Source organism: Carlito syrichta, unplaced genomic scaffold, assembly GCF_000164805.1.
Source record: "Carlito syrichta isolate Samal-C Ts95f unplaced genomic scaffold, Tarsius_syrichta-2.0.1 Scaffold254466, whole genome shotgun sequence".
NCBI classification, from domain to species: domain Eukaryota; kingdom Metazoa; phylum Chordata; class Mammalia; order Primates; family Tarsiidae; genus Carlito; species Carlito syrichta.
This window is the reverse complement of record NW_007198562.1, coordinates 36,984-61,627: the sequence shown is the minus strand read 5'-3', so window position 1 is coordinate 61,627 and position 24,644 is coordinate 36,984. Positions and strand designations below refer to the sequence as shown.

General features: G+C 41.2%; 1 protein-coding gene across 1 annotated transcript in view; it reads right to left on the bottom strand.

Annotated features, from left to right (window-relative positions):
• The window catches only part of PLA2G7 (phospholipase A2 group VII), a 40,495-nt gene that overhangs the window by 14,719 nt on the left and 1,132 nt on the right, over positions 1-24,644 (bottom strand). The window contains exon 2 of the mRNA XM_008052046.1: positions 3,354-3,493. Coding sequence (XP_008050237.1) covers positions 3,354-3,462 — 109 coding nt within the window. The 5' untranslated portion in view covers positions 3,463-3,493. The remainder of the gene's footprint in view (positions 1-3,353; positions 3,494-24,644) is intronic.

Genomic DNA, 24,644 nt, shown 5'->3' with positions numbered 1-24,644 from the left:
TCAAAGTAGTATGATCCATAAGCCAGCATCACTGGTGCCACCTAGAGCTTGGAAATGCAGGCTCTCCAACCTCATCCTCATTCTGCTGCATCTGAAAAGGTATGCCCATTAAAGTTTAAGGGACACTGAACCCAAGTCTTAGACCACCTGTACTGACACGCAGGTCAGCAATCTATGGTCAAATGGTAAAAGGTAGTTCCAAGGAAGGCAGAAGGAGGGGAGTCGAGACAAAGACTCTGGGTATTAGGTCCAGGTGATTCTATTTCAGATTTCAGTTGTACTTCTTACAAGCTCCAATACCCTGGCCTAGGCAATTTTCTCCCCTCTCTGATTCTTATTTGGAAAATGGCATAAAAACACTCGACCAGCCTGCAGAACAGTTGTAAGGATGAGGTGAGAATTTAGGTCAAATACCTAGTGTAGAATACAACACGTAACAGGTGTTATTTTTCCCCTTCCCCAGAGTTAATAAACTCTGGCTAGCCAAATCCATGTGAAGTCCTTAGGGGAGTTTTAGCAGATCTAAACGGGAACATGCCACTTTCTTTTTGAGGAGATTCAAAATTTGAGGTACTTTCTTAGAGATTTTTTTTAAACTTGAAAGAGTTCAATGTCTATTTAAAATTACAAAAGACTCTTCCTCTTCCAATAAAGATTATCTACTGAGTCATGCTCCTGGTGTAACATGGAAATATAAAGTCCTGAAGAGGATGGTAGGTAGGGCAGGTGACAACTGCCTTTCCTTCTGTGATAGCCAGCCTGCCAGCCGCCACACCCATGCCCACAGGCAGTCATGGGGGTTGGTAGGGAAGACCTCTGGATCACATAGCTCAGTGAGGAGCTGACTTGGAGACACTAAATCTAGAATTAGGGGTTCAGATCTAGAGCCATGAGAAGGTTCCACTCTGCACAAGGCTCTGCTTGTGAGCTCTCAGGTCCACTGAGGACCCAGAAATACGCTTTTCCAGTAAGCTAGAAGTGCCCTGGTTGTCCAAAACCCACTCTACCTGAGAAGGTTCCTCAATCAGACTTCAGGAGTCACAGGTCAAGGTGAGACTACAGGTCTGCCTGTTCCAGGATGCCAGACTCCTAAGAGGGTCTCAGGAAACACTGAGCAGACTTAGGCTTTGGTATGTATCCATAGGGTCCTGTGGACCAGTGTCTGGGAGACCATGGAAAAGACTCAACAACCCATAGTTGACCCTCTCTTGGGGCTGGGCTTCTCATTCCCTAACCATCCATCAGTAGTCATCACAAAGAAGGTGGAGGGAGGAGGCTTCTCAGGCCCAATGGCCACGCATAGTTTTGTGGTTCAGAACTTATAAATTTCTCTTCCTATTTTTATTCAACTTTATTTTTAATAGGAAGATTGGAACCTATAGTATGTTATTCATCATATTATATATTTTTGGTGGTGTTCATTTATCAGATATTCCTGATATTCATTCTTGGGTTTGGAGATGAATCATACACAGGCTAGAAAAATGACATCTCTTACACAGACTAGGAAAATGATACCTCTATGCCCTCCATTAGCAAATAGGATCTCTCTCGCTCACAGTTACAAAACTTTTACCTGAAAAGCCATGTTTTAACTGTACTCATCTAGTTAGAATTTATAAAGAATTATCTATCATTTAAATATTTTACTTAATAATCAATTTCTAATGCTTTAAGCAATATTTACGTATTCATTTGTGAGCACTTAGAATGAGTAGTGCATAGGGCTCAATGCTTGGACTAAAAGAAGAATTTAAAAATGTCCCTGTCCTCAAGTTTCTGCCAATCCATCAACAGATTTCCAATGATTTTTAACATAAGGGAATAAAAAACATGTTTTGAGGCCGGGTGCGGTGGCTTAAGCCTATAATCTTAGGACAACTGGGTGAGACCTCGTCTCTACAGTAAATAAGAAAAAAAATGCCGGGCGTGGTGGTGCTTTCCTGTAGTTCCAGCTACTTGGAAGGGTGAGGTGGAAGGATCACCTGAGCCCAGCCAGTGAAGGCTATGGTAGCCATGAGCATGCCACTGTACTCCAACCTGGGCAACAGCATGAGACGCCAACTTACAAAACAAAACCATGTTTTGAAATGTTTGCCCTGTACCAGTGAAAGGTGAATAATATAAATGTCTCCTAGATGATAGTTTGCCCATCATGTAGGATGTACCTGTTTTCAATCTGTGTAAAAGGTAATGGGAAAAACGAACTTAATTTTATCTAGGCTACAAGATCCTTGAATTTGATTACAGGCTCTTTGTCTTAGTCACCAGTATATCCCTGAAGCCTTAACTTCCTGATAATGTTGTAAGATGAATGAACCTATGAGCTGTTACTCCATTTCCTATGCAAATGTAGATACAAAATATAGTCCCTCTCCTAATACATTCATTCCCCAGTTATGAAGTAGGGCAAAACGTATCTATAAGTCACTAAGTTGTGAAAGCTCTTTTGTAAATGCAATGGTAAGCAGTCACCCATCAAGCCTGAACAACTAGATCCAGAGTAATCACATCTATCCAGGTGCACAGGCCTGCAGTATTGGCAGTATGACACTATTCAGAAGCTACCTACACTACTCTCTGTAGGAGACTGGCGAAAGAAGTTCGTGCATTACAACTCCTCTGAACAGGAGTTTGCAAGGTTCTAGAAGCAAACTCTTGGCAGTAAAGGTCCTTTTTAATGACACTGGATATACTGTCTAGAGATGGCTACTCTCCTGGGTTTAAGTCTTCCTCTTCTTTCCTTCTCTCTTACCACAAGGTAGGAAAGAGCAAGTGATCATGTCCATTCTCATCTGGAGTATCTTAGAGCCTACATGCCCCACTTCTCCCTGTTATTAGGTAGAAAAGATGGTTTCCCTTTGGTTCTCATGACCCTAAAAGGTAATCTCCTCACACCACTCTCCACTACTAACCAGGACTATGCTTGCTGATCAAGACACCTGCCTCTCCTCCACCTTCATGGAAGCAGATTTTGAGGCTCTTGACATGAACTCCAAGGCAATCATGTTAGTGCACTTGGGTAGGAGTGTGTTAGACCATAGTGGAAGAGAAGGGGCAGCATTGGGAACATTCTCCACAGTGATTGCAAGCTGAGCTTCCAGTGTGTTTTAAAAATGTCTCATCCTGGTTCTATTTAGCAGTTATGATATTGAAGAACACACATGCTTCTTTAGTTTCAGTTGAAATAAAGAAAAAACGAGGCCCTCTCTCCTACCCCAGAAAATAGAAGGTTTCCATGCTCATTTCTTAACAGGACTTGCTTAGAAGTGCAGATGTGCACCTTCTCTGGGGCCCCTTGGAGTCCGTTGACAGATCAGTTGATCAAGTCCCTGAACAAATATACCTCTTACCTGATGATTTAACTTGGGTAACAGGACTTAGGTCTTGCCAGTCAAAAGGATAAACCCGTGCGAGGCAGCTGCAGAGGCAGAAAAGCGCATGCAATTTGGATGGCACCATCTTGGGAGCTGAGCAGCAGTTTCAGCTTAATCTTCAAAGCAGATAATTAAAAGGAAAAAAAAAACATGCAATGAAGAGGACTTAAATAGGCTGGCAAATCAGCAAGGCTGTAGTACTAGTAACATTGGAAAAAATGGAACATGCATTTTTGGGGCTGAGTTTTAGATTGGAACTAAGGTGGCAAAATTCTTGGTAATGCTGGGTTGTAGAGCACAGAAATATCACTTTTAGACAGTTATAGTAGGATTTTACTCCTCAGTTTTCTAACTTTATAACATTATGGTATATAGCAACAAAATACAATAATTATAACAACCATTCGTCATCATCATCATCATATGCATTGGTCTGTCTAGCATATAGAAAACAGTTTACAAGTCTAGGCTATTTCCATCATAATTATGTAGTAATAAGTTTCTGATGCTGTGGTTGTTTTTGGAGTCAAAGACGTTATACTTCTTGGTGATTTCTATAATTTTGCTACACTATAAACTCCCAAAAAGCAAAGATCAGGTCTTGTTTGTCCCAGTGCTGATCAGAGGACCCAGCAGGCAGTTGATGTTGAATAAAAGTTTTTTGACTCTAATGAAATGACAGAATATCAGACTCATGGTAATAATACATTGTATTATAATTAGGCTGTATGCTAAAAATCTTACTAGGAAAAACCATCTTAATTTTATGCATCACACTTTTAAAATTTGGCCCTTCAACTTTTTAGAGTGATGGAAATGGTCCAAGCCACCACCATCTCTTACCTGAAATTTGGCAGTCACCTCCAACCGAGTCTGCCTGCTTTTGCCCTTGTCCCTACAGCCTATCCCCAACACAGTGGCCAGAGTGATAATGTCATTCCTCTCCTCCAAACCCCTAAATGGCTTCATATGTTACAGAGCAGAAGCCACCGACCCTAAAGTAACATACAAGGCTCTTCACAGTCTGTATCCAACAAATGCCCAGTCCAACAACTCCCCCCTCTTGTACAACTGCTGCAACCACCTTGCTTCCTTGCCATTCACCAGACATCCCAGGCACTCTGCGTCTATCCCTCACTCCCATCTTGAGATTTTTGCATGCATCTCCTCTTACAGGATGGCTCTTTGCCCTGGCACCAAAATGACTGGCCTCTCACCTCCAGGCATTTGCTCCCATATTACCTTCTCGCTAAGACTTTCCCTAATCAATCTATTTAAAATCACAATCCAGCCTGCTTCTCCACACCAACACATGCCCTATTTCCCTCCCTACTTTATTATTCTCCAATACTGATCATCCACTAACATTCTCTATACAGTGTTTGTTAATTGTTTCTTTTCTTCCACTAGAAATTCAATTCTGTTCGTATAAGGACTTCTGACCAGTTTTATTCTCCCTGCTATATTTCCAAGACCTAGAATGGTGCCTGGCACACGGTGGGCACTCAGTAAATGCATACTGAGTGAATACATTCTGAATACTAATAGTTTATATCACACATGGTTACTAACAAACTGAGCCAAGTTTTTTTTTTTTGTCTTATGTTGGTTTTCTTTTTTTTTTATTTGTCTTATGTTGGTTTTCTTTTTTTAATACATATTTTTTATTTTAAAATTGTGCGGTATAGTTAAGGGTTAGGTATACAAATATGCATTGTGGAGGTACCCTTGCTGATGAGGTGTGCCCCCGCCCCATCCCCAGACAGATATTGACTACCGTTAATCCCACCTGCCTTCTGAGCCAAGTTTAATGGTTCATGTGACTACTGGTCCCTTGAACTCTAATGAGGCATTAACTAGCTGGCATAGTTATCTTGCAGAAAGTTGTAACATAGATGTATACCACAGACAATTAGTGCTCTGGAATCTTTTTTTGTTTTGTTTTGTTTTTAATTTTTAATTTTAAAGATGTGGGGTACAGTTAAGGGTTAGGTATACAAATTTTCATTATATATGTACCCTTGTTGATAAGGTGTGCCCTTACCCTGGCAGTTTTCTACTATAGCCAATCCCTTCCTTATAGTATTATGATAATTGTTCAAGGTCCACAAATGAGTGAGAACATGTGGTACTCAGTTGTTTGTTTCAGTGGCAGATCACTTGGTATTATAGACTCTAAGTCCACCCAAGTTGCTGTTAAGTTCATAATTTTGTCCTCCTTTGTGGCTGCATAATATCCCATCATGTATATGTACCATATTTTTTAATCCAGTCCTCTTTTGATGGGCAGCATGATTGGTTCTGTGCTCTGAAACCTTTATACGCCCCCTTGCATTTTTTGGCCTCCCTTGTGGCTAGACTGGGGCCATAAAACGAATTCTGAAAAATGGAAATTTGAACAGAATTAGTCTGAGGCACTTAAGAGTCAATGTGGCTTCTTCATTTCTTTCTTTCCTGTTACAGCAAACTTTGAAGCAATGGGATGACATCGTGGAGTCTGGAGGTGAAGAAAACCTGGCTGCCTAGTCACTGAATAGAGAACAGTCCCTACCAGTTCATATAGCCTTTCATGAACAGGAAATAAACCACTGTGTGCTAAGTCACTGAAATCCTGTGTTAAGCTGTTCTTGCACAAAGCATGGAACCAACTGTGCTGCCCATTGAAAGTGGACTGAATAAAAAAAAAGTGTACATATACACGATGCATAATCTTCATTATGCAGCTATAAAGAAGGACTTAAAAGCATGGACTTTGCAGCAACTTGGATGGAACTAGAGTCCATCATACTGAGTGATCTCTCACAGAAACAAAGAACTGAGTACCACATGTTCTCACTCATTGGTGGACCCTGAACATTGATCATAATACTACATGAAAGAGATTGGTAGTAGTGGGTCACTGACAAAGGGGGGGGGCATATAACACTAATAAGGGTACCTGATCCCAAACCAGGCGAAGTGAGGACCAGTAGGAAGGCCAAACTTCACCTGTACGATGACCACTTATGTACCTAACCCCTGAGTTGTACCCCACATCTTAAAAAAAAAAGTTGTTCTTAAGCCGGGCTTGGTGGCTCAGCCTGTAATCCCGCACCTTTGGGAGGCTGAGGTGAGTGGATTGCCTGAAACCGCGGGTTTGAGACCCGCCTGGGCAGCGAGACCTCATCTCTACAATAAATTCAAAAATCAGCCGGGCGTGGTAGCGCGCGCCTGTAATTCCGGCTCCTCGGAAGGCTGAGGCGGAAGGATCGCCAGAACCCAGCAGGTCGAGGCTGTGGTGGCCGGGAGCGGCCACTGCACTCCAGTCTGGGCGACAGAGTGAGACTCCAACTCAAAAAGAAGTTGTTCTTGTACTATTGCAACACAAGATGGCCTATCCTGGCTAATACTGGATCTAGAGTCAGTCATTCAGTCAAAGGGTATTTATTAAGAAAAAACTATATATCCTCTGCTATGGCAACAACTGTGGTAAATATCAGAGAATTTGACACAGTGCCTGCTCTAAAACAGCTTATAATTGGGTAATTGGGTTTCCAAGACAAACTAGCACATATAATACCAAAAGAAAGCTCATTGCAAGGATTTTTTTTTTTTTTTTTTTGAGTCGGAGTCTCACTCTGTCACCCAGGCTGCAATGCAGTGGCATGCTCATGGCTGCTGCAATGCAGTGGCACGCTCATGGCCACTGCAGCCTCAACCTGCTGGGTTCAAGCAATTCTTCTGCCTCAGGCTTCCAAGTAGCTGGAATCACAGGTATGCGCCACCACACCCAGCTAATTTTTTTTTTAATTGTAGAGATGAGGTCTCTCCAAGTTTCCCAGGTTTATCTCAAACCTGTGGGCTCAGGCAATCCTCTCACCTCAGCCTCCCAAGCAGGGACATTTTAAGGTTCTTAAATGGTATGGTACATATTCTTGAACTCCTGGCCTCAAGCAATCCTTTCTTGGTCTCCCAAAGTGCTGGGATTATAGGCATGAGCCACTGCATCCAGCCCTGTGGTACAAATTCTGAGGGTAATAGGAATTCAGAGAGAAAAACTTCAGAGGAGATGGGGCTGTAGTAGAGTTAGTTCTTATCAAAGAGGCTATAAAAAACCAAGATATATAGCTGAGAAAATCATCACTGGAGCACTAACCTTCTTGAGCTATTTGCAGAATGACTGTATTTCCTTATCCAACAACTTTTTGTTTTTGTCTGAAAAAAGCATGCAAGGTGCAAAGCTTTAAGATTATTTATAATTTTAGTTGATTATACTTGATCTCATTTCAGTATTATATTTAATTGTATTATAGTTTACACATGGTTTCAAAAGTCCAAAAATAACAGGAAAAAGTAACTAAAAATTTGTGTTGTCTCTTCATTGATAATGACTTGCAAACAGATTTTTCTCTAGATGTATTTCTGTGCTTCAATACACACACACTGTGGGGACCAAGAAGTCCAAGGGGCAGAGATCCCCTTAGCCTTCTGAAGGTTCACTACAGATCCACTCATAAAACAGATTAATGGGAGAAAAGGCATACAAATTTATTTAACATGTATACATGAAAGCCTTCAGAATGAAAGGAAATTGTCCATTTTTATGTTTTGGTTCAACAAAGTATGGACAGCCGTGTAGAAATATGATTGGACAGTAAGGGCATACTCTAATGCTAATAGATTGAGCGGGGGAAACCCAGCAAGGCCTGTCTGTCTATATCCTTCTTGGTCTCTCTGACCATGCATGCCTTCCTTCTGAACATGGGGCAGGAGGACCCTCTCTGGAACATGGGTCTTATGACCTACAATCAAACAAGGTAGGGCAGATAATTTCTTTATGGCTAGTTTTACACAGAAAGATAGAGGGAAATATTAGAGTAACATTTTTAGGTTTTATGACTATCTATGGGGAAAAGGAGTTCTGGTTTTTATGACCTGCCTAAGGAAAGAGGGATTCTAGTTTCTCTGGCTAGCCTTGAGAAATAAATGGGACTGAAAGACAAGAGGACAGGAAAAGGTCACAGACAAACTTTTGCTTTTAATGCTGATTCTGAGGCCTTCATTTTTGGGTATTGTTTTCTGATCCCCCAACAATACACACATATTGACATCGATATACATAGACATACATATACAGTTGTAAATTTTGTTTATAAAACTTCACATCGTATATTCAAATCACTCTTTAATTGGATAATAAGTCATAGATACCTTTGCATGTCAGTACAAAGCCCTATGTTTTGTACTGGCACCAGGACAAATTATAGTACTCCAGCACTAAGAGTTGCTTTTAAAAAGTTCCTTCACTGAGGGAAAAATAACATTGCTAACATTTGAAAGAGTATTATGTGCCAAGCATTTTGCATAGTTCTTGGCATGGAATATCCAATTTAATCATCACCAAAACAATCTGCAAGAAATGTTGAATTATCCCAATTCTGTGGATGAAGAAATTGAGGCAGGGAGAGGTTGACTTGTCCAAATCACACAGCTAGCAAGTGCTGGAGAATGTCTGAGCCTCTGCTTTTGAAGAAAACATACCAACCTGAATAGTAGCCATTTCTGTTTGCTCTAAAACTGTAATCTCCTAAAGTGAATGAACAGAGCAGTCATTTAAATGATGCTAATGTATTCAGAAACTGCTTCCTGGATGAGAGAATGCCTTAAAGAATTAGCAATGATTCTCTAAAGAAATGAGGGTCTGTCTTATTGTTCTTGCCCTATGTTTTATTTGGAACAATATGAAGAGGGAGACCCTTGGAAACTGTGTGAATTCAGAGAAATAGTTACTGAGTTTCCCCATTAAGCAATTAAGGGGTTGGCCTGATACCAGGCTCTATGCTCACCAGCTTCCACAATTACCCCTCTGTTATATTGTCACAATTTGGATTTTTATCAAATAGATCAAATAGCATCATCCTCAGAAAATATTTACAGAAACATGAGCAGAAATTTAAAAATTTCCAGCCCTAGCAGGGCACGGTTCTTTGGTAGGCCAAGGCAAGAGGACTGCCTGAGCTCAGGGTTTGAGATCAGCCTGAGCAACATGGCGAGACCTCATCTCTACAATAAATCAAAAAAATCAGCCAGGCATGGTGGTGCATGCCTATGGTTCCATCTTCTTGGAAGGCTGAGGTGGAAGGATCGCCTGAGACCAGCAGGTCGATGCTGCGGTAGCTGTGAGCGTGCCACTGCACTCCTGCCTAGGCGACAGGGTGAGACTCTGACTCAAGAAAAAGAAAAAGAAATTTCCAGCCCTAAGGCTTAAGACCTGTGACTGAGTAAGGCAAGTGTCCTTCAGCTCACGTGGAAGATCACTGGAGATGAAGAGGAGAAAAAAAGAAGGCAACGTATAGCACATAAGGGAATTAAGGGCAATTTTTAGGAACGTTACTCTCACCTAAACGTTAGCTTACCCACAGTTCCTTGGCATTCATCACAGCTTTCTTGTCAATTCTAAAGAAGAATTAGAGCCAGTCAACTGCTGGCAGTTTTTCCCCCGAGTCCTCCAAGCAAAATGAGGAGACTCTGAACTTCTTATGTTTTCTACAAGACCAGTGCTAGGGCCATCACCTCCAGTGCTCAGAGTAGAGCAGGGCAGAATTAAGGCCAGGTGATAAGACATGCAAGGCCTGACCTCATGCAAGCTACAGAGCTTGTGGGGAGTCTTTGAACAGACTGATTCCCTTCCCAAGACCCACTAAGAAGGCAGGCTCAGGCATCTGCATTTTAGTTTCTCAAACAGTCAACCCCAGAAAGTCATATCTGGAAGCTGCTGCAATGAAACAAGAGTATCATTTTTGAAGTTTTTTCCACTGTCTTATCATATGTAATATCTGATCTCAGCCTCGAAGTAATAATCCTCTAAATAATTTAATGATTGGCTGACATTCATTCATTTGTTCATGTATTCATTTACTCAATTTTAGGTATGCTTATGTGTCAATGACTATTTTTGGTATAAAAAGATTTTTAAAAGTAGATTTGATTTTTGTCAGCAAAATCCCTAGCAGTGAAAGGGACTTTCAAACCATTACAATAAATGCTATAAGATTATTCACAAGGTGTAGTAGAAATAAAGAAAGAGGAGCAAATTTAGCACCTCCATTGTTCATTTTGGAAGATGAAGATAAGTGAAACACAGAAAGGCTGTCAAACCTGCCTGAGGTCACACAAGAAGCCTTTGGCTTGAGCAGGACTAGATGGTAGGTCTTCTTCCTTTACTCCAGGGTACTACGTGATAAAAGGACCCAGATGAGATCACTCTCCTCTCTCTACCTTCCCAGTGCCACAAAATGTCTTGTCCTCTCCCACTGCCTCAGGCTGGTGTGCTTGCCAAGGCTGTCCCCAGGGTATCCAGGTCAATGACAAGAGAGCTATGATGTCTTGAGCAGTGGATAACTCCCACCAAAGTTTTCCTGCAGTCAGGAAAGGAGGTCTTCTCTGGGCCTGACTCAGATTTTAGTTTTTTGTTTTTAGCATATACTTGGCACATACTTGGCATCCCTCTCTCCAATTGTGACAAACAGAAATGTCTTCAGACATTATCAAGTGTCCCCTGGAAGCTAAAATTGCCCCCAGTTGAGACTCACTGGGCTACATAAAGGATAAGCAGGTTCAGGCAGGAGTGTAAACCCGACCTGGAGATGGGACAAAACCAAACACTCAGAAAGGAACTGGGCTGGAAACCATCTACTTATGAGAAATAACTGTAAACTATGAGTCCACTCGCTAAGAAGGTAGGTTACCTAATATTATATACAGGGTGTGATTTGTTTCAGGTTTGTAAAGATGTGTGGATCCTTCATGAATGCATTCAACTTGTGATATGCACACATTACCACACTTGCCTTTCACCTTATTCTCCAATTGGTCTAGTTGGGGATCTTCCTCCATGATGCTCCTTCTAATTTCTCCAGTCAGAAGCTCCTGCCTCCCTCCCCATAAGACCCACAACCCTGTATTTGTTTCTTCCTTATGGTGATTGCTTTCCCCAGAATGTATTGTACCACAATAGCCTATGCACCAGGCAATCTTTTGTTCCATCCATCCATTCAAACGTTTACCTAACGCCATCCATGTGCCAAGCACTGAGTGCTAAATGCATGACTGGCTTCTGCTACAGGGACACTAAACTCCATCTTTGTAGGACACAGTGCAGCAAGGACTCGAAAACTAAGGGAAAATTTCAGCCTCAATGGATGTATTTAGCACATTTTTATCAGAAGCAGCTAGAAGGGAATTATTCTAAATACATGATACACACAATTTTTATGTTGTGAGGGCACAACATTGTCTTTATCTTGAATTACATGTAGAGGATGAGGATGCTATAGTATTTGTAGTGCTTGTGTCTTCAACCTGACTTGGTTACATGCTGAAAAGACATTGGCAAAAGCCATCCATTTTTAAAAGTAGAGTTGTGGAGTTAGAACTGGGTTCAGTGTAGAACTGGGTTCAGTGTAGGCACAAAGGAAAGTGGTCAGTCCTGGGCGGGTGATGCCGAAAGGTGCCCAAAAAGTTCATGCCGAAGCTGACTCTTGCAAGAGAAGTAGTGTCAGTGAGTGACCTGGATTTAGGGGAGGTAGGAGGAAGGCAATGCACATAGAGGAAACCGAGCAAAAGCAGTGTTGTGATGCAGCTGGGGAACTGGTAAGATGAGTAGTAGGAGATGCTAGGAGAGGGATGTTAGAAAGAAGGGGGCTGGGGAGGGGTCAGAACACATGGAACCTCACATGCAGTACAGATAAGGCTGGACGTTTTTCCTACAGGTAGTGATATTTCCCACTGTGCCTGATGGTGAGCATCTTTCCCATACCGGATGTGCCAAGACCGTTTGCTGAATTAACAAGAGAATGACTTCTTCACTGCAGACTGTGTCTGTGTGTCCTTAGTCCAAAGGTGCATGCGTGCGTGTGTGTGTGTGTGTGTGTGTGTGTGTGTGTGTGTGTGTGTGTGTGTGTGTTAGGGACCAAGGGGGATGCAGAGAGGTCTGGAACCTCACTCTGTTTGCTGAACATAGCTGTGTGCCTGTGGCTGCAGTTTGCCCTTGTTTGTGTCTTAGTGATTTCAAGCCTCCTTCCTCCTTTGTGCTCCTTTCCAAGCTATTAGGCTATAAAATCCTCTCTCCTTAATCGGATTGACTTTCCTGAAGCCTCCCCTCCTGTACCTTCCACCTGGCGATCTGAAAAAAATTCCTCTCTGAGGAAAACAGAACATCAGGGTACACTCCCTCCTGGAGCCCATCTCTTTGCCTCTGATTTGGTTCAGGACCAATGCTCACCTTTCCTCTCTCTAAACAACTCTCTGTCCCATGCTGGGGGGTCTAGATCCCCTTGCCAGCAACATGAGCTCCTTGCCCCCACCTCTTCAGCACCTATAAACTACACTCACACCACACTATTACTTTGCACTTAATTCACATGTGGCTTTTGAACATTAGACATCTGTCCCGATACATTTTACTTCCTCAAATCCAGTGCCCTTATTGTTTTATATTTCCCATAGTTCTAGATACCTGGTGGGCCTTTACCAACATGGTCTCTGGTTTCTGATCCATTTCTCTAGTTTTATTTCATACCTGAGCTGTTTTATTGTTGTATGTGATTTTATTTTAAACAGCTGCCAATCCTCTATGGAAGTATTACACATTTTAAGTAAATATGATCTAACATTTTCCACATTACTAAAATGAAAGCAGCACTACGTGCTTTTCTGAACAAAGCACTACTTTAAACAGCTGCCAAGTCCTTAGTTTTCTCAGACACTGGGTCTTTTAGATCTCTGGTCATTGAGATCTCTGAGAGGATGACTGGAAGAAAAACCTCTCAGACCACTTTTGCTCTTTTTTCACACCGCAACAATCTTCAACACAGAAGAAAAGTTCTGTGACCAGATGTGGAAGTTTTTCCTCACATACCAAGCAGTGAACACCAACTGAGTGTCCTCTAATTCAGTGCAATTCTGGTGCTATCTTCCTGGAGAGAGTCTCAAGCCCACAGGTGGAGGGCTCAGTCCCCAAGACTTTCCCTCCACCCCCAATACCAGTTGCAAGTCTAGGTCTCTGGAACTTCTGACCCACCGGTTTCAAGTTGGGGTTCCCACAACCTCCACTTTGGGTTTGATTAATTTGCTGAGTAGATCAGCAAACTTAGGGAAACACTTAACTTACATGTACTGTTTTATTATAAAAGATGCTGCAAAAGATACAAGTGAAAAGATGTGTAGGGTGAGGTATAGGGGGAAGGGGTATAGAGCTTCCATGCTCTTTCTGCTCAGGCCAGCCTCCGGGAACTTCCACGAGTTCAGTTATCTGGAAGCTCTTCAAAGCCTAGGCCTCTTGGTTTTTATGGAGGCTTCATTCATGTCTGATTACAACTGTGTAGAAATGTGATTGGACACAAAGAGTATGATCTCATGCAAGCAGATTGAGTAGGGGAACCCAACAAGACCTATCTGTTCAGATTCTTCTTGGCCTCTCAGTGCAGTATTCCTTTCTCTAGAGTACAGAGACAGGATTCTTTCTGGAATGAGGTCTTATGACCTACAATCAGATAAAAGTCTTGCCTTGGGCAGGTAAAAGGAGGCCAGGAGAAGGTCAGAAAGATCCTATTTCCTGAGACCTAAAGTGCTCCAACACTGTAACAAATTGACAATAGCCAGGAACTGTGGACAAAAACCTACACACACACATATACACATACATTCATAGTGATTGCAACCACCACTGAGGCTTCTGAATCAGAACACAGAGGAACAATTCATAAAAAGTCATTTAACTTTTAAAGTTCTCTTTCCACAGATAAGTGTCTTTTATCTCCACTGTGGATACAAGTTAGCTAGAAATGTATTTACATTTGAGAAGTAGGACCCTGAAAAGTCTAATGGTAACTCTGAACATTCTCTTAGAACTGGAATCCCAAGTGACTACACTAAAACCCTTGATACAGCCATCTCCATCATCACAATGTATGAAAATCCATTAACCCCACCACTGGCCAGTATAAAAATACAAAATTTTCTCTGGGAGACATGTAGCTGGCCAAATAGATTAATAACTGATAAACCAAAAGTCTGAGAATACAGGCTTTATATCTTAAAATAGCAAAGTTTACCAAAACAAGGTCAGCAATGTCAGAGAGCTTTATAAATGAATACACTGATTTTTAGAAAGGCAGTTGGGCAAGGCTTAAATTTTCCATACTCTTTATTGACCATTTAATTACGTTTCTGGGGTTAGCACAAAAATACCTTATACACAGGAAAATAAAACTCTAAAAACTTAATATACTACAATGTTTATTCCAACTCTAAGAGCTAACACATACACATACATCTACAATGGAACCATATGCATGTCAATCAAAGATATCATCAATGGCATTTTATTTATTTATTTATTTTTTGAGCTGGAGTCTCACTCTGTCACTCAGGCTGGAGGGCAGTAGCATGCTTTTGGCCACCGGCAGCCTTGACCTTCTGGGCTCAGGCAATCCTTCTACCTCAGCCTTCCAAGTAGCTGGAACTATAGGCACATGCCACCATGCCTGGCTAATTTTTTTTATTTATTGTAGAGATGAGGTCTCACCAAGTTGCCCAGTCTGATCTCGAACCCGTGAGCTCAGTCAATTCTCTTACCTTGGCCTCCCCAAAGTGTTGGGATTATAGGCATGAGCCACTGTGCCCGTCCTATTTCATTATTAACATGATAGTCACAAAATAATTCCTTATGGTTTAGGAAACTGCTTACAATACAATCTCAATTGAAAAAAAAAGGAACATAAAATTACCATGTAAAACTTCCTACTAAAAGGTTTTAAAAGGGTGATAGACTTAAGAGTGTTTCCCCCATTATGTTTCCCATTTTTTAAAATAAAAGATTCCTTTATTAATATATAATTTGTAGAAAGAACTTTTAAGGAGAGTATGTATGATCATGAATTTATAATATTAATAAAATGTTATGTAGAAAATTGAGAAATTATCTATGAGCTCATATACATGAAAGAAAAGAAAGAGGAGGAGGAGGAAAAGGAGGAAAAAAATAACAAATGTTTTAAAACTCTTCTTTGGAGGTTTTTTATAGTTAGAAACTAAATGTAATTTTTTAATCCTTCTTTCTACTTTTATCTTTTCCAATATTATAAATCAATGGGAATATTTATTTTAAAAATCAATATTTTTTTTTACCTAGTAAAGTCTGAAAATAATTTTTTTCAATTTTGGCCCATTGACCACTAGACAAAATACCATCCTGATGCTCAAGAAGACCTTTCAATAAGTGTTCAGATGACACATTCCATTTTAATCCATGTAAAAGTTGACATCACCTTCCCACTTCTCTCCTATAGACTTCATATCTACCACTGAAACCACAGTTCCTTATTCAGCAGAGATCACATTGCACCATGACTGCCACAAATCCTGGTCCCCCTATTTGTCACTGTTATATTCTCATCAGGCATCATTTCCCTTTTTGAAACATAAAACAAACCAAAACAATAGGTGAAATGTCTAGTCTCAAGTCTGGAATTTCCTTCAAGAGCTGATAAGTAAACCGTCCAAGTAAAACCCAAGCCTGACAAGAGATTACACCAGGCATGCCTTTAAAACTCTGCGAATGGTAGAGAATCAGGAAGGAAAATCCTCATTCACAAGTATCAGTATGTACTCTTTGCCAAATTCTCCCTAACTTTTGGTATGGGAGAGTGTCGTATGCTGAAAAACGCACCCTCCCCAAATGTCCATATTGTAAACCTCAGAACGTGAGACTATGTTATATTCCATGGCAAAGGGAATTAAGATTGCAAATGGAATTAGTGTTGTTAATCAATTGACCTTAAAATGGAGAGATTATCTGGTGGGGCCAATGTAATCACTCGGTTCCTTAAAAGTGGAAGAGGATGTGGAAAAGAATGTTCAAATGATATGATATGCGAACTCAACCTTCTAGGAATGGCTTTAAAGATGGAGGAAGGGGACATGAGTCCTGGAATATGGGTGGGCTCTTGAATCTGGTAAAGTTAGCATACAGATTCTCCCACAGTCTCCAGAAAGGAACGTGGCCTTGCTAACACCTTGAATTTAGCCTAGTGAGGCCATGTCAGACTTCTGACCTATATAACTGAGGATAACAACAGTGTTGCTTTAAGTGACTAAATTTGTAGTAAATTTTTATTTTTATTTTATTTTAAAGATATGGGGTAGAAACAGGATTAGGTATACAAGTGAGCATCATACAGGTAAAGTTTGGGCCTCCCTTTGGTCCCCACTTTACCTGGTTTGAGATCAGGTACCCATACTGATGTTGTGCCTCCCCCACCCAGTAAATTTTTTTTTATTTTAATTTTAAAGATGTGGGGTATACTTCAGGATTAGGTATACAAGTGGTCATTGTACAGGTAAAGTTTGGGCCCCCCTTTGGTCCCCACTTTGCCTGGTTTGAGATTAGGTACCCATATGTGCTTCCTCCCTCCCCTGGCAGTGGCTACTGCCAATCTCTTTCTTTTATTCCAGGTCCGCTTATGAGTGAGAACATGTGGTACTCAGTCCTTTGTTTCTGTGATAGATCACTGAGTATGATAGACTCTAAATCCATCCAAATTGCTGTGAAGTCCATAATTTTTTCCTTCTTTATGACTGCATAATATTCCATCATGTATATGTACTGTATTTTTTTATCCAGTCCAATTTTGATGAACAGCCTAGTTGGTTCCATGTTTTTGCTATTGTGAACAGTGCTGCAATAAACATGCATGTGCAGGTATCTTTTTCATAGAATGATTTGAGTTCCTCTGGGTATATTCCCAGTAAGGGGACTGCTGGGTCATAATCCCAGATGCCCATGCCATAAGAGATAGACAAGAGGGACCTCATCAAACTGAAAAGCTCTGCAAAGCAAGTGAAACCATCAAGAGAGTGGGGAGACAGCCCACAGAATGGGAAAAAATATTTGCCAATTATATTTTGGAAAAAGGCCTAACATACAGAATCTACAAGGAACTCAAATGTGCCAAAAGGAAAAAATAAACATTCCCATTAAAAAGTGGGCAACAGACATGAATAGACACTTCTCAAAAGAAGACATATGAGCAGCCAACAAACACACGAAAAAGTGCTCGGCCTTACTCATCATCAGAGAAATGCAAATCAAAACCACATTGAGATACCACCTAACACCAGTAAGAATGGTCATCACAGACTAAAAAGCCAATAATAGACCTATTTGATTTCAACTAAAGTCAAAGAAAGTGGTTTAAATATCTCGAAATTAACCAGATTAAATGATTGATGAAGATAAAATCTCCTGATTTGAATATTTTATAATACGACGAAGGCAAGAGAATGCAGTAGAACATCATCCCATAGTACTGCATCTTAATTGGGGCGATTTTGCCCCCCAGAAGACACTTGGCAATGTCTGGAGATATTTTTGGGAAGGGGCTGCCACTGGCATCTAGTAGGAAGATAGTAGGAATACTGCTAAACATCCTATAGTACACAGGACATTCCTTACTACATGGAAATATCCCAAAATGCCAATAATGCTGAGGTTGAGAAGCCCTGGTCTAAGAAAATGCTGGTACAGCTCTATCCTTGTTTAATAAGAAATAAATAGTCTATTCTGAAACATGCTAGAGGGAGGCGGATGCTTGGGCAATGCAATGAAGAACATTTTGAGAATTAGGTCATTTATAATGTCTACCTTGCAGTGTAGAGAGCTCCCTGTCAGGAGAAGAATTTGAACACTGCTACCTGGCCTCCTGCCGGGAATGCTGAAGGGATGGGCACATGGGTGTTGGATTCTGAGTTCCCATCTTCATCCTAAGATACATGATTCTTTTTAAAAGCACCTACAGAAAAGTTTCTACTCAATACTTGCTAATATTGATACTAAGAAATAAAAGATAATATCTACTATATTAACATTATATTCTCTCTACCATATTAGCTAATGGTATCAAAACTTAATCTGGACATGATCTTAAATGTATAACACTCAAGTGACTTCTGTGAAAGTGTCTAAGGTCTCTTATTTGGGGCAGAGTAGATACAACTCTTGCATAATCATTTCACAGCATAAGAAAAGAGATAGGGTCAAAAAAGCAAAATAAACAGTTCCCTATTGTGGAAGTAATTTATACACAGTCATTTATAAATACAAGTACTGTATTTGAAAGCTGTAAAATAAATGTGTGATTCTACTCTCAATTTTGAAAATGGGAACTCATCTGCATCTAACATGCAAACAAGCGTCCAGATGTCTGGCACCTACACCACTTCAATAAAGGGTAAAGGGATAAAGATTACCTAAGTTCACTGGGCAGCTTGCTGCCAGACCTGAAGTTTCCTCATCTTGCTCTCCAACTCTCCAACCTGCCTGCCTAAATAGGCCAACCTGGCACTAGCACCTCGGCTGTCCCACTCTCTACAGTCTTGCGGTGAGCTTGAAGCGTCTATAGAGTCATTTTTCTAAGGAATAATTGTGGCTTCTTCTTGAAGGATCAGAGATCCTTGCATTATGAAAAACTAAAGCCACAATCAACCCCCACCCTTTACAAACGAAACACAACAGAGGCACAAGAAACACATACCCACCTCCTACACACCATTTATATAATATTACTTGTAAGAGTAAGAGTAACGGATCTGTTGAGAGATGTGTGCCATAAATGGCTACATGATGCTGAGGTGAAGGTCGTGTGTGCACTCCTTGAGAAAATCTACCTTGTGGCGGAATAATAGAGCGGTTTAGAAATCTAGCTTTAGCTTCCAGCTGCCAACATTTGAATCCTGAATCTGCTACTTACTGGGTTGGTGACTGTGACTAAGTTACTTCTGTTTCTCTTTCCTCTTCTGTCAAAGGGGAATCTGGATGACAGGTTGCTAGAGGGATGTGAGCCCTTAGAGGAATGTCATTACTATGACCCAAAGTCTATCAACTTCTGCCCAGCCCCAGCAGCCTGTTGTGCAGGTATAAGCCACAGTGATGGGATGTGGAGGAGGCTGGCGGATACAGGAAACTGAAGATGAACATGCAAGAGGTACAGATCCTCTTCCGCTAAAGGTACTCAATGTTCATGTTCTCCAGATGGGGGTTGCAGTATTAAACCTGCCATATATGTCCCCAAACAGAAGAAAATACTGAAAGAATCTGGAAAAAATGCTAATGGGGGCCACAGAAGGCAGTTCTGGGAAGAGCTGTTAGCTCCCTAAAACGTCAAGATGCACCCACAGTGTCCATCCCACAGGTGAGACCAGAAATGAAGCGCTAACTCTCAACCTTTACTGACTCACTTGTCTGATGCCTTATGTACAAACCACAATGAATAAAGTAAGGTAGAAAAGTAAAACAGTGTTTGTGTGGCAGTTAGAAAAAATGTCAAATGACTCTGCACCAGGCACCCTTCTAAGCATTTTATATAGATGAAATCATGTAGTCCTCAGAGTTCTTCAACATGCAGATGAGAAAACAAAGATGGAGAGGTTACATTACACACCCAAGGTTACAGGTATAGGAAGGAGCTAAGCCAGGATCTGAACCTAGGCTCTGGCTCTAAGACAGAAATTCTCAGCCTCAGCCCTACTGACATTCTGGGCTGAGAAGTCTTGCTTGAGGGGGCTGTCTTGTACAGTATGGGATGTTTAGCAGGATCCCTGGCCTCAACCCACTAGATGACAGTAGTACACCCTGGTTGTGGCCACCAAATATGTCTCCAGACATTGCGACACTGCCAAATATCCCCTGTGGGTGGGGGCACAAATCACCCTCAGTTGAAAACCCCTGCTGTCAAGCTACATATGCATTGAACAGTTTCACTATAAACTCTCAGGAATAATACCAGCAATCCCCTTCTGGAAATATACCCAGAGGAACTCAAATCACTCTATGAAAAAGATACCTGCGCAGGCATGTTTATTGCAGCATTACTCACAATAGCAAAAACATGGAACCAACCATGCTGCCCACTGAAAGTGGACTGGATTAAAAAAAAATGTGGTACGTATACATGATGGATTATTACACAGCCATAAAGAAGAAGAAAATTATGAACTTCACAGAAACTTGGATGGACTTAGAGTCTATAATACTGTGATCTATCACAGAAACAAAGAACTGAGTACCACATGTTCTCACTCATAAGCAGATCCTGAATATTTATCTTAATACTATAAGAAATGGATTAGCAGTAATGGGAAACTGCCAGGGAGTGGGGAGGATGCTTCATTAATAAGGGTACCTAATCTCAAGCCAGATGAAGTAGGGACCAAAGAGAGGCCCAAACTTTACTGGTACAATGACCATTTGTATACCTAACCTGAATTGTACCCCACATCTTTAAAGTGAAAATTAAATTTTTTTTTTTAAATGAAAAATCCCTGATGGATAGGACAAGAAAAATCTAAAGACATCATCTTAGGGAGTGGAGACCACCCTCCTACTGCATTCTGCACCAGTGAGACCACGTTTTCTTAATTGGTGGGCTCTAAGGATTTTAATAAGGAAAGATTCATCCAAAGGGACAGTGGCCCAACAAGAACCAGAATAATGAGGGAATAAGACAGCGAGTCACATGAGGAAATGCTGAAGAAATGAGGGACGTGTACTATGGGGAAAACCCAGATGGCATGTGACAGCCACAGTTCTGTGCAAAGGTCCTAGACAAGTTCTATGTGGATTGAACACTACAGATTGCAGCATTCCAGTAACAGGAGCTTCTTAACAATTGGCAGTAGCCTTTCTATCAAGGGGAGTTGTTATGTGCAGGCCTTGGGACACCCAGCAGAGGTACTGGGATAAGAATTCCTGCACTGGATGAAGGTGAAAGTGGAATGGACAGGCTGGACTAGGTCGTCATAACCCTGAAGTTAATAATCTAAAGGCTACAAGGGCCAACCAGGTAACTTAAGTGAGTCAAGCAGGTCTGTGCAATAGAATAATGACGGGTGGGGAGTGGGGACAACTGGATCATCCAAAAGGAGGCAACCATCGCTCCACTCCAGTTATGCAACTATGTAGGAATGACAGCTCCATGTAACTAGATCTTCTGACTGTTTTCAAGAAAACTGAAACTCACATTTGTATGTATCATCCACTGTTTTTTAAAGGATAGCAACCAATCCAACATTTCAAAGCTTAATATGAGTCAAACACACGGATGTGTGGCCCACAGAGAGACTGTAACCTTTCTTTTAAAGACGCCCCCACAAAATCTTCCAACCCTAAGGAATATGATAGAAGACATGGCAAAAAAGAAATCACATAGACTCCAGGATTATTGTTACATTTTGTTTGCAATTTGAATTTCCAGACTGGTCACTTCAAGCTGAAGTTCAGACACAGTAATCAACAAATAATGGGATCTGGCAAGTGAATGTAATCCACAGACTATTAATTTATGAGCTGAAATTTCTGCTGCATACAATGTAAATGAGGAAGGGACCCTATTCCTCTAAACAGACATATCTCCTTCTAGTAAGTTGCATGTCAAAGTAAGACAGGAAAGAGAAATAGTATTGCTTCATTGCAACGGTTGTTTGTCCTGTCCCTGAGAAGGGCATCTCTAACCAAATTGGCAAACAACTTCAAAACCCTTCTTGATTCTCTAAGACAGAGTCAGTGATCAACTAGAGAAAGTTAAAGAGTTTCCTCTGAGAGAATGCTCCACTAAGGGAAACAGTCCTACTCAACTCTGCTCCATAGCCCTCTCCAGAAATTCTGCAGATACATAAATATTTTCAGTCATCTACAGATCTTTGTACTCACAGATATCATAGCCATATCCAGGACAAGGGCAAATCTATCCAAAAAAAATTTTTTTTCCAATCCCCACCTTCAAATATTCTGTGTTTGAATTTTACTTGAGCACATTCATCTTTCAAAATTAAGCCAGAAATTATTTCAGCATTAATTTCACTGCATTCTACAATAGCGTATTATATTGGTAACTCTGAAAAGAGCAAAATATTTTTAATGAATAATAAATTGCATTAATTGAAAAGATTAAAATAAAAAACACTGAAATTTATTAGAGAAAATTTTAAAACGAAGCACAGGGAATTCAAAGCAACACAAAATTAGCAAATAATAATAGTAATAAAATCTTACATTACCCTTATGAGCATATTCATTAGCTTATTAGTTTTTACAAGTGGACCGGGTAGAGCAACATTATCCCTATTTCATAGATGAGAAATTTGAGTCTGAAAAATATTAAGTAACTTCCCACTCTACCTTCAAAAATAGCCTACACCTATCTGCTGCTATCACCCTCCAAAGTGAGCATCCATAAACCTGGAGCTGGCCTGTTATATCCTTCTTCTGTCTCTCTAATCCATTCCTCACAAAGCATCCAGAGGGATCTCTTAACACATTGATTCTATAATGTCGCACTTCTGCTTCAAACACTCTCAGCTTCTCACTATACTTAGAATAAAATCCAAATGGTTTACCTTGGCCAGCAACGAAGTTCTACCTGGCCTGGCCTCTGTCCCTCGACCTCAGTTCTCCAACTCTCCTCCTCCCTGACCTAACTCCAGCCACATCAGCCTTCCAACTGTGCTCAAACACAGCACACTGTTCCCAAGACCAGAACTTTTCTGCTTGTGGTTTCTTTTGCTGGGATATCTGCCCAACTGCCTGGGGTCTCATCTCAAATGCATCTCTTAGAGAAGTCTCTCCTCAAAATCCAGTCCAAGAAGCCAGGCCACTCCCACCTGGCCAACACACACACACACACACACACACCCCCTGCCCACCACCACCAACACCACCACCAACAACAAGACCATTCTGTTTGCTTTTCTTCAAAACATTTCTCGCCCTGTGAATGCACCGTGTTCATCCCTCAACTCTAGAATGTGATGTTTATGAGAGCAGATAGCATATCTATCTTACTCCTCTATACTCAGTGTCTAGCACATAGTAGCTGCTCAATAATTTTTTTTTCCTTTTTTTTTTTTTTTTGAATTGGAGTCTCATTCTGTTGCCCTGACTGGAGTGCAGTGGCACGCATGCTCACAACCACCCCAGCATCGACCTGCTGGGCTCCAGTGACCCTTCCGCCTCAGCCTTCCAAGTAGCCAGAACTATAGACACACACTACTACACTAAGCTAATCTTTTATTGTAGAGACGAGATCTCACCATGTTGCCCGGGCTGGTCTCAAACCCGCGGGCTCAGGCAATCCACTCGCCTCGGCCTCCCAAAGTGCTGGAATTATAGGCTGAGCCATCAAGCCCAATCAAAAAATAGTTTTTTTTTAAATGAATGAACATAGTATCTACTAGTCAACTAGCCCACTTAATTCAATGAGTATCTGCTCTTATAATAGACTTTTATTTCTCCTCAACTCCTAAGTTCATTTAAAAACCAACACTGCATGCCTATATCCATATAGGCATAATACATAATACATACATAATACATTAACCTGATTCTATTAGTAGGTTATGAGTCATGCCTGTAAAACTGAGCAAAACGACAGGGAGGGCGCATAACAGATGACTGGCTTCATAGGGAAAGGCAATAAGAACCACAAAGCTTCCCCAGAATTCTAGAATATGACTTTAGAATAAAACGTTCCCCTTTAATATCTCTTCATTCAACATCTTCTTTTCAATGCTTTGCTTTTATGGAAATTTCTCAATGTTTTGAGGGGTCAGTCAGGCTTATTATCATGAGTCCTGAAACAAAACATCAGACTTCACATGAATCAGAGTAGAAATAACCTGATGATCACCTTCCTTCTTCTGGGGTGTCAAGGAAATGAACACAGACTAAGAGGACTCCAAAACTCCATCCGACCTTCCCAGGGGCTCCCACTCCAGCTGCTCAGATACCTAGTTGGCACTTTCTTAGTGCCCTATGCTGAGAGAGCCTCGGCTACCTTTCATCTGCAAAGGTAACTGAGTGAGGGAATGTGGTTAGGTTCATGCATGTTCCTCACAGCTAACGTGCAATGGGCAGAGAGATATAAAGGAGAGGAAATGAGGCACCAACTGCCCAGGGTTCTGTTTGAGGGAAAAGTCCTGGAGTGCTGTGCAAGCCCCTCACACCTCAGAAGGGATTCCTCAACAGTTAAATCAGAGGCTGAACCAGACTCACATCCCTCTCCTGACCGCTACCCCTTTAGTCTCAGCAGCTAGCTCTACTGGTACTGACAGTCTTTGGTGACGGACTGTGGGGCCAATCTTAAGTATGAAGTGCCCAATTCAATGAAGACATCACCCCATGACCAGCAAGCAGCTTCTTGGTCACAAATGTCTGGGGAAGGGTCAGCACTCTCA